The 14,760-nt window shown below is 43.2% G+C and overlaps 1 protein-coding gene across 3 annotated transcripts in view; it reads left to right on the top strand.

The window, feature by feature from the left end:
* The first annotated feature begins 608 nt into the window (after positions 1-608).
* WWC2 (WW and C2 domain containing 2) overlaps positions 609-14,760 on the top strand; it is a 170,471-nt gene continuing 156,319 nt past the window's right edge. The window contains exon 1 of one of the 3 annotated variants that reach the window (XM_019736137.3): positions 609-1,144. In XM_019736137.3, the coding sequence (XP_019591696.2) occupies positions 1,014-1,144 (131 nt within the window). In that variant the 5' untranslated portion in view covers positions 609-1,013. The remainder of the gene's footprint in view (positions 1,145-14,760) is intronic. The other 2 variants (XM_074329862.2, XM_074329861.2) reach the window with 2 other exon arrangements.

Raw genomic sequence — 14,760 nt, forward strand, 5'->3', positions numbered from 1 at the left:
GCCTTCGCTTTCCGCCGCGAGGCCCGAGGCCTCTGGGCTGAGGTCACCGAGGGCCAGGCGCCCTGCAGAGGCCCCGGGGGCGACGCCGCCAGGACGCGTCACGGACATGCTTTCGGTGCTTTTCACACTTTCCCACCGCCCGGAACCGCCCTCCGGTCCGAAGAGGCTCAGGGAGCGGCTTGGGGGAGCCTTTGTGCCCTCGGTGTTTGCTGGGCCTTTTCCTTCCGCAGAAAGCTCCTCCACCCCTTTCCTCTCGAAAGTCCTGTGCTTTCCCTAGAAGTAGGAAAGAGGTGGAGAAGGGTGCGGAGACTTCTCTTCAGCTATCTTCCCCGTCCCAAAACTCTGAAAACCCGAGACGTTGGCCGCAGGGAGATATTCGGGGTCAAGGGGAGGGAGCAAGCAGCGCATTCCTCGGTCCTCTCCCTCCCACCTGGTCCCTCGGCTCCCCTCCCCCGCCCGGGATTGGCCGGTCGCTCCGGCTCGTGCTGCCCGCCCCGGGAGCGGCAGGGTTAAGCCCAGGAATGTGGCGGCGAGGAATGTGCATGCAGATGAACCCGGCAAGGGGCGGGGCGGAGGGGGCGGGCCCGGGCGGGGCGCATGCTAATAGCATGCAAATGAGGAGGCCCGTTGCCGCCGCGGCCGCCGCTCTGCCGAGCTTCCCTGATCCTAGCCCAGACGGCGGCGGCTCTGGCAGCCCGGGCGCCGCGACCCTCGGCGTCCACAGGGGGACGGGGAGGAGGAGGAGGAAGAGGCGGAGGCAGCGGCGGCGGCCGCGAGGAGGAGGAGGAGGGTTCGATCGCCAGCTCCGACGCAGACATGGTGGACTGATCCCCGGCGGATTCCTGGACTGCTTCCCGAGGCGCCCCCTGCGCGTGGCCCCGCCGCGTCCCGCGCCCGGCAGCCCCTAGCCAGCGCCGGCGTCGGGTGCGGCGGCCGGGCCGGACAGTCGCGTTCCCGCCGCGTCTCGCGCCGGGTCCTTATGGAGGCGCCGCCCGCCGGCGAGGCCGCCGACCATGCCTAGGAGGGCCGGGAGCGGGCAGCTGCCGCTACCCCGGGGCTGGGAGGAGGCCAGGGACTACGACGGCAAGGTCTTCTACATTGACCACAACACCAGGAGGACCAGCTGGATCGACCCCCGGGACAGGTGGGCGGCCGGGCCGCGGTGGGCGCGGGGACCCGCCTAGTAAGCGCGGCGGTGGCTGTTGTCCTGGAGACCCGGCCGAGCGGCGGCGCCCGCAGCGCGGGGGGCGTGGGGCGTCGCCGGTTCCGGGGTCCCGGGATGGGTCCCGGGAAGGAGGCGCGGGACGCGGTGCCCAAGCCGGGCTGCGTCAGCCGGCCAGGCGCCCTGGGCGGGGGGCAGTTGGAACCGTCCCTTCCAGGGCCCCTTTGCCGTCCACTTCCCGACGCCCCTCGGGACCTTTAGACACTCCGGGCCCTGAGGGATCGGTGGAATTGGCGCCTCGGGCTGGCACTCTGTGTCCAGTTAACGGATCCAGAGGGGCCACCTGAGCCCTGTTCCGAGCTCGCCACCGCCTAAGGTTGGCTGAATTGAGTCTGGAGGGCACATTCGGTCTGGGAGGCGGGGACGGCTCTGGGCCCCGGAGGAGGCCTACGTGCAAGGTGGGGAACCAGCCGTCCAGGCCACCTGTGGCATCTCTCTCTGGTCGCCCTTGACTCTCAGCCTTGACTGGGAGTTCTTGACGGGGCCTGGAGGTCCTGAGCCTGGAGCGGAGTTCCAGACACCCTTCCTCCCTGGGCCCTGGTGGTGGGTATAATGGGCTTTGCCCCTCAGATTTTAGAAACGTTTGTTTGGCGTTTTACTGCCTTGTGTTAGTCTTCACTTCAAAACTTGAACTGACTTTCAGACTTTGAATAGGCAGATTCTATTTTGAAGTAAGAAGTGGTGAAATGAACACTGAAACTAACCTTGGTTATTGAAGAACTCTGACTCGAGTTTAGCATGATTTCTTGTAGTTTTCAACCAAACTTTTTATTCCCGTTGAGAGGTGAAGGAGAAGCATGACAAAATCATCCTTTAAGAAGTTAAGCAGCTGAAGTTGAGCTGTTCACAAATGTTCCTCTAGCCCATCATTCTTTTTATCCTTACAAGGAAAATTTCTTATAGTTAGAAATATTATAAGAATAATAGAAAATATTCCTATTTGTAAATTTGTAAATTGTCCATTAAGGAGGTATTCCTAATTCTAAGTTTAAATAATATGTATATTATTAGGGATAACTCCAACATTTGGACTTTCATCATTTTGAAACTTCTTTCCAGCTTTTTATGGAATGTGGCCTTAGGGGCTTATAACCTTTGTAGGTGCTTCTCCCATGAAACATTCCTCTTTTCTCAGTTTGAAGCTGAAATAGTTTCATACTTTATATTCCCAGTTACTTTTATCCAAAGAATATTGTTTTTGAAAGCTACTAAAGAGCAATTATAAGAAAGTCATAAATGACATTATAAATTTATGGAACAATCCTTATTAAATTATCCATGAAGGTATCGGTTTAGGTTTCCCTCCTGAAATGAGAAAAGGCACCTGTGCTGAGGTTCCGTCTTGCCACAGCCTGGCTGCCTGTTGCTGGCCTGATGAAAGCTGTGACAAGCATCACACCTTCACAGTCTCTCCAGACATATTAGTTGTTGTCATAAACTTCACGCTTCAAGCCAGTTATTGCACTTTGAAACTACTTAGCAGATAGTAAATGTCAGTGATGGTAGGGTGCACCCAACAGTGGCTTTTAAGGCACCTGTATAAATATTTGACTTTTACAGTTGTGTGGTAATCCTTTCTGCTTTCTGATACTCGGAGTTTTAGATCATTGAAATTGCAAGGAATTCTTGACATATTGAGGCATTTTAGGTTCTCTTCTGCTTCCATTTCCATGTTTTATTATGTCATTTCATTTGTGTTTACCAATCGGGATTATAAGAATGTGTAATGCCGAGGTAACACAGATAGAAAGCGAAGTAAAATTATATGTCTTGGCTTATCCATATCACTATTTCTGAAGCAAGTTAAGCATGTCTTTTAAACTATTAATGGATTAACAATTATTATGAACTCTGTTTTCAGAAAACTGGGTAAGCAGTTCGTTTGATGGGGACAAGCAGTTTTGACTAAGATGACTTGTTATTATTTCAGTTTTCCTTAAAGCTGTTGTTTCTTTAGGTATTTATAAATTTGGTTACAAATATTTCTGGATCTAAGTATTCAAGTTTTAAAAACTATTCCATGAGATCAGTGTGAACATTGACATATTTGATTGTGTATTCTTTTAGGACAATGAGATGTCTGTAAGTCTTGCTAAATAGCGTAAGAGATATTGGGAGAGGGTATTTGGAGTAACTGGTAACTCTAGTCAATTTTGTTCTACACTCACCAAACATATGGAAAGAGAGATGTTATACAGGCCAGTGGGAGTGTGCCTGTTCTTCTACAGGATCAAATTACAAACCCTGAAAGAAAAGTGGCTTGATAAACTGTGGGTCTGCAGTACTTTTGAACTTTTAAGGCCATTTAATTAAAATGATCATGATGATTTATCCAGTCATATTTATGTTAAGGAAAAGAATCCTGTTTTTGATGGTCTGTCAGAATTTGAGAGATATTTCTGATTGTATAAATAATTATGCAGATTTAGTGGGGAAAGGTTGGGAGATTTTACGCCAATATTATTTTATTCAATAAGTACTGATTTTAGAATACTGAAGTATTATTTTCCAATACTTCTAAGCTTTTGGAGGTAGATGACAATGCAAATTTTGCTGAGATGTGATCAAAGTTTTTATTGCTCCACCTGTTATTAATTGAGTAAGCTTATGTGAATTTATGAATCCCTGCAAACCTCCATTTTTCAGTTCTAAAATGAAGATAATGCCATCTGCCTCATAGGGATATTTGGGGGTCCATAATTAGGGCGCAGCCAAATAGTAGCAGTTGTAGTGTTGTCATTCTAATTTAAGAACTGAATGGTAGTTTAGGTTACCCCTGAAAATCGTAGATGTATTAGCACATATTTACTCAGTATTTATTGTGTGACAGCCACTGTGCTAACTTTTTTACTGTGATCTCATTTTATTCTCCCATTAGGCCTATGAGGTAGGTGCTATTATTATCTTGCAGTTACAGATAAGAAAGTTGAGTTACAGAGAGATTGCCATTACTGTTAAATGTGCAGCCAGGATCTGAAGCCACATAGTCTGGTACTAGAGCCCTTGCCCTCGTCCTTGTCATTCCTCTAGACTGTCTGGACACTTGGACAGGCTCAGGAGTCTCTGGGTGGAGTAGAACCTCTTTGCCCAGTGTTGATTTTTCAGGCTGATTGACCACTCTTTATTGATCTTCAAAGGTTTCTGTTGACTTTGTATGATTCTGTGCTCCCTGAGTTAGCCACATGTAGGGTCTAGTTCATGAATGCCTTGGGAGTGTGGATTGGGAACCCATCAACTTGACTCCATTGAACCACAGCCCAGGTTGAGGTATAACTGAAAATTCAGTGTATTCTTGGGCACGTTAGAAGTTCTATTTGGGGGAAGAGTTAAGGGCTGTTTTGTCCCTGAATAGATTACAATTTTACCATAGCAGTCTTGGCTTTGCCCTCCTCACCCCCCCTAATTAATCCCTGTCCATGATTTTTTGGCCCCCACCCCCACCGCAGAGTGGGCCACTCACCCAGGAGTGTTATTCTGCAGGTCTGCTCCAGCATTCACCTTTATTTTGCTCACTACGGGTACTCTGACCACACCAACTGGTGTTTATGGTGGGCCATAGATCGTAGCCAAATGGTCTGGTGCTTTAAATTTAAAAAAACACACTACATTCAACAATTCAACACAGGAGAAAAAGTTTGGATGGATTCATTGCCTCTTGGAGCAGTAGGGGGCTAAGCGTGGCAGGCCTCAGAGACCCGGTGAGTGGTTTTACAGACTCTCGGTAGACTTCTGCTCATTTTCTGTCCTTGGATTGAATGTTACCCAGAGATACTATAACTTTGTCTAGTTGAACTTAAAAGATTTGCTACCACGCAGCGACTTTACATTAAAACTTGCTGATAGACCCCATTCTTTGGTTTATGGCTGGTGTCAGATGTTGAGCAACCTGTACCTTCTCATTGAAGGGAAGAAATCCTGCGGGGCGGGGAGGGTGACAGGGAGAAGGAAGAGGATGTCAGATGGGTATCACTGATGGCTGGGTTAACTTGTGGCATTCTATGCCCAGTCTGGAGCACATGAGTAGGAGCCGGGGAACTTGTTGTCTCTCTTTCAAAGTCAAAGCAAGTAATTTTGCTAAACCTAGTGCTAGAGGGTGAACTCCTCAAGAGGCCTGATTGCTTATGACTGCTTTCTGTATCCTTTATGTGTGGTAGATTTTAACTGTCAGTTAGTTCAATTAATGAAGAAAGTTGTTAAATTACTGAAAGAACACTAGTGGAGCTACTAATTTCCAGTTTCTTATTGTTGGGCTTTCAAAAAAATATGCCTTTAACCACCAACAACCAAAGACAATTGATTTTCCAGTTAGATTAAAAATAATGAGAGAATTAAGCTGGTACATTTTGACTAATAGTATAAAGATGTGAATTACTTCTAAGTGCAAAGAAAGCAAAATCAGTGCTGATAGTCTTATTCAGAACTGCCATTGTCATAGATTGCTGGAAACGGCTCTGGGTCTGGGTGCCAAGTGGTTACTGTGAATTATTTGAGTGATTATGGTATTTGAAATGTGGAGAGGGAGAGATTGTTAAAGTTTCTTTTTTTTTTTTTTTAAGCACTCTGGGAAGCACTAACTTAAACTAAACTGTGCTATCTTCCAAAAGTTCCCGAAGAAATATTTCTTGTTTTCAACACCGTTTGCTATAATGATTGTTGCAGTGAGCAGTAGTTGCTAGTATATGACTAAGATTTCTTCAGTGACTTGAATAGTCCATAATTTGCAGTTTAATTTTGTTGGAAGAATCAGGGCAATAATTGCTTTTTCAAGAAAAACTATTATTTATAAATAAGTAATGTTTTTTAGCCGCATATCACTAAGTTATGAGCTACATGGTCAGGTATTGATTGTGACCGGCCTTCAGGCAAGCCGCTGTGGAGGTTTCCTGCGGAGCAGCCCGATGCATCAGGGTAAGTGGGGAAGCTGCTCTCGGCTGGACCAGGTCCTGCACTGCCTGCCTGTGGGAGCTGGAGCTGTTGCCTTGGGAATGGCATTTGCTTACTTTTTTTGAGTAAATGTCTGGGAAAAGGATGCCGCCACTGTAGAGGGGCGTGGCCAGCGTCATTTTGCTGATGTGGGAGTTACTGAAATGGTAGGAAACCCTTAGCCCTAACACAAAGTAAATTTCTTGAGCTGGGGCTTGAGTTTGTGCATGCTTCAGTCCTATGAACTTGATTGACAATTGGTTGAACTGATTTCTATTTAGAATTTTAGACTAATTCTTTCATCCATTTTTGAAGAATTACCACCGAAGAATATAGAATAGGAAAGAGATTTTAAAGGCACAGTATGTATATAAGTTGTGGCCTAAAAATGATTTACCAAATAAAAGTTCAGAGTGTTTTCAGTGTCGTAAGTGGTTTTGTCCAATTATTTTATTTTTTATTGAGGTTTAAAAAAACACATAAAATTCACCATTTTAACTATGTTCGAGTGTATAATTTAGTGATTTTTACTATATTCACAATGTGCAGCCATGACTATTATGTAATTCCTGAATATTTTTATCACCCCCAAAAGGAGCCTCATACCCATTAAGAGTTCTTCTCCATCCTTTTCTCACCCCTGCTGCCTTCACCAACCGTAAATCTGGGGTATTTACTGTCTCCATGATTTTGCCGATTCTGGAAATTTCATATAAATGGACTCATACGATTTTTGTGTCTGGCTTCTGTCACTTAGCATAATGTATTCAAGGTTCATCCGTGCTGTAGCATGTGTGAGTGCTTCATTCCTTTGTATGCCTTTGAATAATGTTGCGTTGTATGGACGTACAGTGGAATTGTTGATCCATTCCTCAGCTGATGGGCATTTGGGTTGTTTGCACTTTTTGGTTATTAAGAATAACACTGCATGAACATTTGTGTATAATTTTTGTATGACTATATGTTTTCAGTTCTCTTGGATATACACCTAGAAGTAGAATTGCTAGGTCATATGATAATTTTATGCTTAACTTCTTGAGGATCTGCCAAACTTGAGGATCTGCCACAGCAACTGCACCATTTTAAGTCCCACCAGCAGCATACCGGGGTTTCAGCTTCTCTGCATCCTCTCCAACACTTGTTATTTTGTCTTTTTTTAACCATTTCTAGTGGGTAGGAGGTAGCTTCTTCCTGTGGTTTAGATTTGCATTTCCCTCTTCAGAGTGTTGTGATAGCCTTAATTTGACCCAAGCTTTCCCCTCTATTCTAGACTTTTGGCCCTTGCCACATCTTTCCATGTCCTCTCACTTATAACTTGACCAAGAAAAAGTTAGATAAGAGAAATTAGTTCTTTTTAGTCTCACATCACTCTCCCGTCTCCCATATCTGATTGCTTTGAATTATTTTACCACTGAAGTTGTAGATATAAATTAATAAACAGTTTTTATTGTGTCAGCCAGCTAGGTACCCTAGACTCTGCGAGAGATAAAGCCGATAAGATTTGTCCCAGCTCACGTTGCTTCCAATCTAGTTTACATAATCATCATTTAAAAAGTAAAAGAAAATTCGAGTATTGTCCATTACATTTTTAGATATCATTTTAATTCAGCCTAATGGTTACCTCCCTCTTTTCTAATAGTCCAGGGAAGAAGAGTTGAGAAGAATTAAAAGTCAAATATACTAGCAAAGTACGTATTAATTTTTGTCTTCATCTCACATGTGATATATTTTATGAAGCATAGATGTGGATCACGTAGATAATGAGTCGTAATATGTGTGTATACAGTGAGCCTATTCAAAATGATTTGATATTTAAAACCTAGCTAGTTATAAGTGTTAAGAGTTCAATTCATTTTTATTAATTGTGTTTAAAAAAAGTTGGAGGAAACCTGACAAACACCACCTCAGCCAGGTGATCAAGGTAAATATTAACAGTAATCACTCATGTTGATGTACCCCTGATGTCATGTGCTGACAGTGGTACCTTTTTTTGTGTGTGTGGTCTTCCACCCCCAAACCGCCATCTAAGCATGAGAAGAACACCCACCAAATCTCAGTAGAGGAATGTTCTACAAAATATCTGAGCACTGTTCTTTAAAACTGTTGTCATTAACAAAAAGAAGGGAAGTCTGAGAAAATGTGACAGGCAAGAGGAGCATAAGGAGACGTGATGAGTAAATGTAACATAGGATCCTGGGACAGAAAAAGGACATTAGGTAAAAGCTAAGAAAATCTAAAAAAAGTATGAATCTTAGTTAATGATAATGTATCAATATTGGTTCATTAATTTTATGTACCTTTCTAGTAGGGGAAAGTGAGTGTGGGATATATGGAAACTCTGTACTGACTGCATTTTTTTCTGTAAATCTAAAACTGTTCCAAAAAATAGTTTATTTTTTAAAAATTATAGAAAAAACACACAAAACAGTTGGAAGTGTTTTTCTTTAGTCAAAGTGTGAGCATACTATATAATTATGGTTTTTTGGTATACTTGGAAAGCAGGGGTGGGCAACCTATGGCCCAAAGGCCAAATCCCAGCCTGCGGTCTTCTTTTTGTATAACCCTCCAGCTAAGAATGGGTTTTACATCATTAAATGGTTATAAACAAATAAATACAAGCAAAGAAGAATATGTGACAGAGATTGCATGTGGCCCACAAAGCCTAAAATATTTAGTCTCTGGCCCTTTACAGAAAAATTTTGCCAACCTCTAATATAAAGTGGGATGATAAAGTCTTTAAAATATTTCGTATAAACATTTAAAAAATATTAATCTTCTATAATAAAATGGCATGTTTATCAGTGATCATTGATCAGTCATTTATTTCACAAGTAAGGTAGACTCCAGGCCCTGTGGAGTATAAAGGTGAATCCGACACGGATGCTGAACTTGGGGAGTTGCCTTGCTTCTCACATTGCTTTTCTTCTCATGAAATGCAAGTTATGAAAACTTCTCATAAAGTTTTACAAACCCGCTCTTCTCTGAAATAGCTGGAATTGTACATAGGGATATGAGAAAAACAGGCAAAAACAGACCTTTGGAGGTACCATAGTTTGTTTACGGTTTACTGTTGAAAGTGTAAGTATTACAATAATCTGTGTTAGTAGTTGGAAACTGACTTTCCTGTGACATATTGCTAGTATTTATAAAATCGCAAAGTTGGTGGTGATGAGCAAATAGAAAATATAATTCCACGTATTATCTTGACAAAGCAGGTGCCTATCACAGTTAAGAGTGTTCCAAAGATGCTAAAAGCTAAAACTGCTATTCTGTGAATAATTTTTCCTATACTGTTAGCCCTGATGTCAGTAAAGAAATCATGTTTCTGTGCAGACAGGAGTGAGTAGCACTGAAAATGGAGCCAGCTGGAAAGTGGGTAGTAGTGCAGTAACAAAGTTGAGCTTTGGGAACTGTTTTTAAACTGCTGCAACATCCGAGCAGTTCCAGTGGTCCCAACAGAAAATTGGAACAGAGGTGTACATTTAACCTGCCTTTGTCTCACTGTGGCTGGAGGTAGGAAATTTAATTTTATAGGAACATGGACAGTTTTTTGATTCCTAGAATAGTGACTTACTTTTAGTTAAAGAGTGTCGCTGGCATTTCTGTACAATGAGTGTGTCAGGATTCAGCAGGCGGAAAGGCTTTCCTTCCAGGTGACTGTTGCTGCTTCTCAAGTGCCGTGTTTTCTCCAGCGTGGCCTGGGTTGTAGTGGTCACCGGTTCTGAACGGGAGTGCTGACAGCAGTCGTAAATGTTGAGTTACAGAGATTTGTGCTGTAAACTCCTGATTAAAATTCTGACTTAGGTATAGAATATAGAATGTGTCGTGTACTTTACTGACATTGCTCCGTTTTATGGGAAGGTAGTTTTTTTAAGTGGCATTAATATTCAGTCAAGTTTAAAGCATGATAGAAGAACATTTACTGCAAAGGATTTGAAGAGCATGCAGTTTCATTTAGTTCAAAACTTTGCAGTTTTCCGTAGTGTTACGGTTTTTAATAGAGATAAATTAAAATGCCAATCTTTTTCCTTGAAATTGTGACAATGAATGAATGTGTGGAATCCATATTGTACATGATATTCCTGGGTCATCAGTTTTGTCAGCTTATAGGTCTAGGTTCAGTTTGGCTGGTCAGTAATTCTGTCCGTGCTATGTGTTCTTTCTTTTCTGCTGATTATCAGGGTGTTTGAACTTGTTAGAAACACATCATTTGCTTTCTCTCCCCCATTGCTTCCCTTTCCCCTTTTCTGCTAAGTGACACACCTAATGATACTTCTCATAGGACAGTATGACTATAAGCTGGTATGTGACTTGGCTGAATGCTTAAGGTAACATTAATGCCCTGGTTTGCTATTGTAGATCCAGACACTACAGAGATAACTTGGTGTCTAATGCCCCTTTTGGTCCTTTTCCCTGTAAAGACATGCCTTTTGAGTGTATGTAGATACCATCTGGAGAGATTTCCTGATGTCTCATATGTAAGGAGCATCTGTGTGTCTGCGTCACTAGGTTCTCATAAAACTGTATCAAGTCAGTTGAGGATGGAGACCTGGTTCCTCCCTTACTGCCCTCCCGCAGCCTGCCTGTCCCCACGGGGTCCTTAAGAGCACTGCAGAGCTGGTAAGTATTTTAAAGACCCTAGCCTTCTTCCAGCAGCCTGCATAATCAGTCCCCAGCCTGCTTTTACAGACTTGACTCCCTAGTCAGTCACTCACTGATTCATTCTTGCAGCCATTCATCAACCATTCACTGAAAACACTACATGCCAAGCACATATATCTTGGGGACATAGCATCGAATGAAATAGGCAAGGTCCCTCCTCTCATGGATTTTATATTTTAGTTTGGGGAAGACAAATCATAAAGGCGGTAGCAAATGTGTTCTGATCGAAATAAACAAGGCACTGATAATGGTTTTAGTGGGAGCTACTTTGGGTGGGGTGGTCAGGAAGGGCCTTTCCGGGGAGCTGACAGTGAGCTAAGACATGAGGATAAGAAAAGAGCCATCCACATGGAGATCTGGGAGAATAGTGCAGCAGAGGAAAGGCTAGTCCTGCTTCAAGGAGTATGTGGCTATTTCAGTGCATCAAAATTAAGTAAACATTTAGTTCCCCAGTCTCACTAGCCGCATGTTAAGTGCTCAATAGTCTTCTGCGCAGATATAGAACGTTTCCGTCAGTGCAGAAAGTTCTGCTGGACTGCACTGTCCTAAAATGCTAGGGAGGGCGGTATGCTCAAGGAACTGAAAGGCAGCCGGTGTGACTGCAGGGGGAGGAGGGTCTTAGGAGATGAGGCAGAGAGGTAAAAAGGGGTCCAATCATATATGCCTTGTAGACCATCAACATTTTAAGGGTATTGGGGAGCCATTGGAGAGTTTTAAGTTGAATGGAGGAATAATGGTGCGTGCGTGCGTGTGTGCGTGTGTGTGTGAGAGAGAGATAGTCTTACTCATTTTTGAACAGGAACTCCCTGCTCTGTGGAGAAGGAGTCATAGAAGCTATTGCAGTGAGATAATCTAGTGAGAAACCAGATCTTGAGCTGGAATGATGGCTTTGGCAACGGAGAGCAGTGAGTAGCTTGGTGATATATTTTTTTAGGTAAAAGTGAAAGACCTTGCTCATGCTTTGGATATGTGAAGCATGAGGAAAAGAGAAAAATCAAGGATTTGCTGATTTGTTGATGGGGAAAGACCCAGGGAAGAATATGGTTGATTGCTATCCAGTTGGATGAGGAAGCCCGAGTTCTGTTTCAGGTTTATAGACCTGAGATGCTTATGAAGACGTACACATGGAGGCACGTAATAAGCCTCTGGACAGCGAGTCTGGAGTTTGGGAGACAGCTCAGAGCTGGAGGTACTCAATTTGGGTATACACAGACAGAATTTTTAAATTGTGGAATGGGATGAGATTCCTGGAAGAGAAGGAAAAGAAGAGGTCCAGGACCGAGCCCTGAGGCATGCCAGTATGTTTTTGTGAATCCTTGTTCCAGCTAAGATGGTTTATTCTCGCTGGAACATACTATACTTTACGCCATTGTGCAAAAGGTGATGGTGAAGGTGATGACGATGACATAAGTACCGTCTGCTGAGCCCTTCACATATGTTGTCTCAGGCTCTGTGGGGCCACTACTGTGTCTGTCTTGTTCTGTTTTATTTCAGCGTCTAGCTCTATGCACACTCTTAATACATATGTATTAATTAAATGAAACCTTTGATAGGTACCGCCAGTGCTCCCATTTTAGGAAATGAGGCTTAAAAGGTTAAATGACTTGTCTAAGGGCACAAAGCTGTAAACAGCGGTGGCAGAATTCAGCCACATCTGTCTGATGTCCAAGCTGTGCGTTTAACTTGTGTGCTTCCTCTACATACTGCTCAGAAGGGCTCTTGGCCACCTGTTTGGGGTTTGGAAGTCATAGCCATCCTTCAGGACTTAGCAAAGTCTCAACACTTGAAGCTTCCCTTAACAACTTAGCCCCACTCAATTTTCCAGTGTCTTAATTCTTGTACTTGTTTTTAGCATCTATATTAAAACTAAATTATATGTGGTGTTTTGACCCTCCAAATTGAACTGATTTTTCAGAATTTAGTTTTTATTTTCCCAAACAAGTTGTTTGGGCTCCATTGGTCAAATCATGCACATTATGGTTTATTTATACCCCCCTCACAGGACGTCTAGCACCATGTCTTGTGTATGTTAGGTGCTCAAGTAAAGCCTGATTTGATTCTGTCACTTTTGCCATTTTCCAGTGCTTTACATTCTTTTGGAGGCTGAGATCTGATATGCTGTACATCCTTTTTATCCTTGTCTTCTGGTTCTAAAAGCCCTTGACCTTGTACCACAGCCTTCTCACCATCCAGGCTTCTGTGGAACCCTCCCTTTCGCAAATGTGCCACCTACACTCTGTTCCCTTCACACCCGCTCTCTCATTTGTGGATAGGTGAACTGATTATTAAGGATGGAGAATTTTCAAAGCGATGAAGTTGAGTCTCACCCAGCTCTTACAGATCCTTTTCTAGAGCTCTCTTTTTCATTGATTTAAACCCTGCTTGGACAATCTATTGTCTGAGAAAGCTTTAGTTTCACCGTAAATGTGTAAGTTACAGACCTTGATTGGAATTCTTTTTTACCTTGACTCTTCTAGTTGAGTTTAAGTCTTGGGGGAAAGTCATCTCTTTCTATAAATTGCCATGTTATAATTTGCTTTAAACTGCTTAGATTTGGATTCAGGCTCTATAGAACCTTCATAAATGGGGAGTGATTTCCCATTTGAAAACTAAGAGGGAGCATCGTGTACTTTTGTTTGATGTACTTATGCCATGAAGCTTACCTGGAAGAACAGAAGCGGTCACTAAAACGGTCGTTCTAAAGGAATCCTTTAACTTGTACATTCCTTATCCCTGTCACAAGTTGCTGCACTTCTTATTTTGTCTTTGCAATAGCTAAACAATATGTTATGTATGTATCTGCTTCTATTTGGGAATCTAGTATTCTTACATTTCTACTTTTGGCTTGGTTTGAGATCCAAGTTTGTGAATTTTAATTAAAGGCTTAGATTATGCATGTGAAAAATCTTTTGTTCCCGTGTTGCTATGAGCAACAGTTGTTAAAGTTAACCTTTTTAAAGAAATGTGGACAAATATATGAATTTTAGCAGGTTAAAGAAAGGTCATCATTTAGGGTTGTGAATGTTCTGCCTATAAAATAAATTGTTCCGATGACTATGATTATCATGGTGAAGGGAAGAATGCAGTAGAAGTGAATAATCATCCGACACATTGACAAAACATTCCTAAAATACTATTCAAATGAGGAAAGACTTTAAGGGGCTGCAGCCGGGTAGCCAAGCGTTGAGTCCTTTTAGCCAGTTGTCTGACGGGGTTACTATTGTGGCCCAAAAGAAGCCGTGTGTAATGGTTTGCACAGAAAGGCCATGACTTATCTGAAACTTCCCAACGTTTTTCTTTCTGTAAACCTTGTCTCTGGTCCTCCCCACACAACACTATTCTTAAAGACTCCTTTTGTCCTGATGGCATTTGCTTCATTGCTTTCCACTCTACTTCAGTCTACGTTTTACTGATTCCTGGTGATTGCTGAGACTTGCTGTTGGATTCTGTTGTGTGATTTTTTGATTATACTCTTTTGTGCTGTTTAAACTAGCAGTGTTTACCTAAATTAGTGGTGGTCGTAAAGGACACAGGTTGGTCCATTTGAATGAAAACCGAGCGCCTGCCCCAGCCCTGCTGTAGCAGGAGTGCTGCTTGATAGATTTCCATGGATTCCCTCTCCAGAAGGGCGCTAGGAATTTGGTTGGATGATGGAAGCCAGCTCCCCAGTCAGAGGCATGAGGTCTGGGAACGTGCCTGTTTAGGGATTTATAGTGATAATGTAATTAATTCTTCCTCTGAGAATACAGGACTGCGATGAGATGCCCTTTGTCCTCTTACTGCATTCTCGCCTCTTCCCCAGCTCCCTCCGGAGAACGAACCCTGAAGCACCAGTCCTTTACACAGTTTGCAGGGAGAAAACATAACTTTCTCCGTGAAGAGTTCAGAAGAACCCGCAGGCCTAAACCCCCTGCAGGAGGGGGTGTGGGACCCCGTCTCACCCTTGTGCCTCT

This window comes from Rhinolophus sinicus, chromosome 16 (genome assembly GCF_057876585.1).
Source record: "Rhinolophus sinicus isolate RSI-liver-muscle chromosome 16, RSI-T2T, whole genome shotgun sequence".
Lineage (NCBI taxonomy): Eukaryota > Metazoa > Chordata > Mammalia > Chiroptera > Rhinolophidae > Rhinolophus > Rhinolophus sinicus.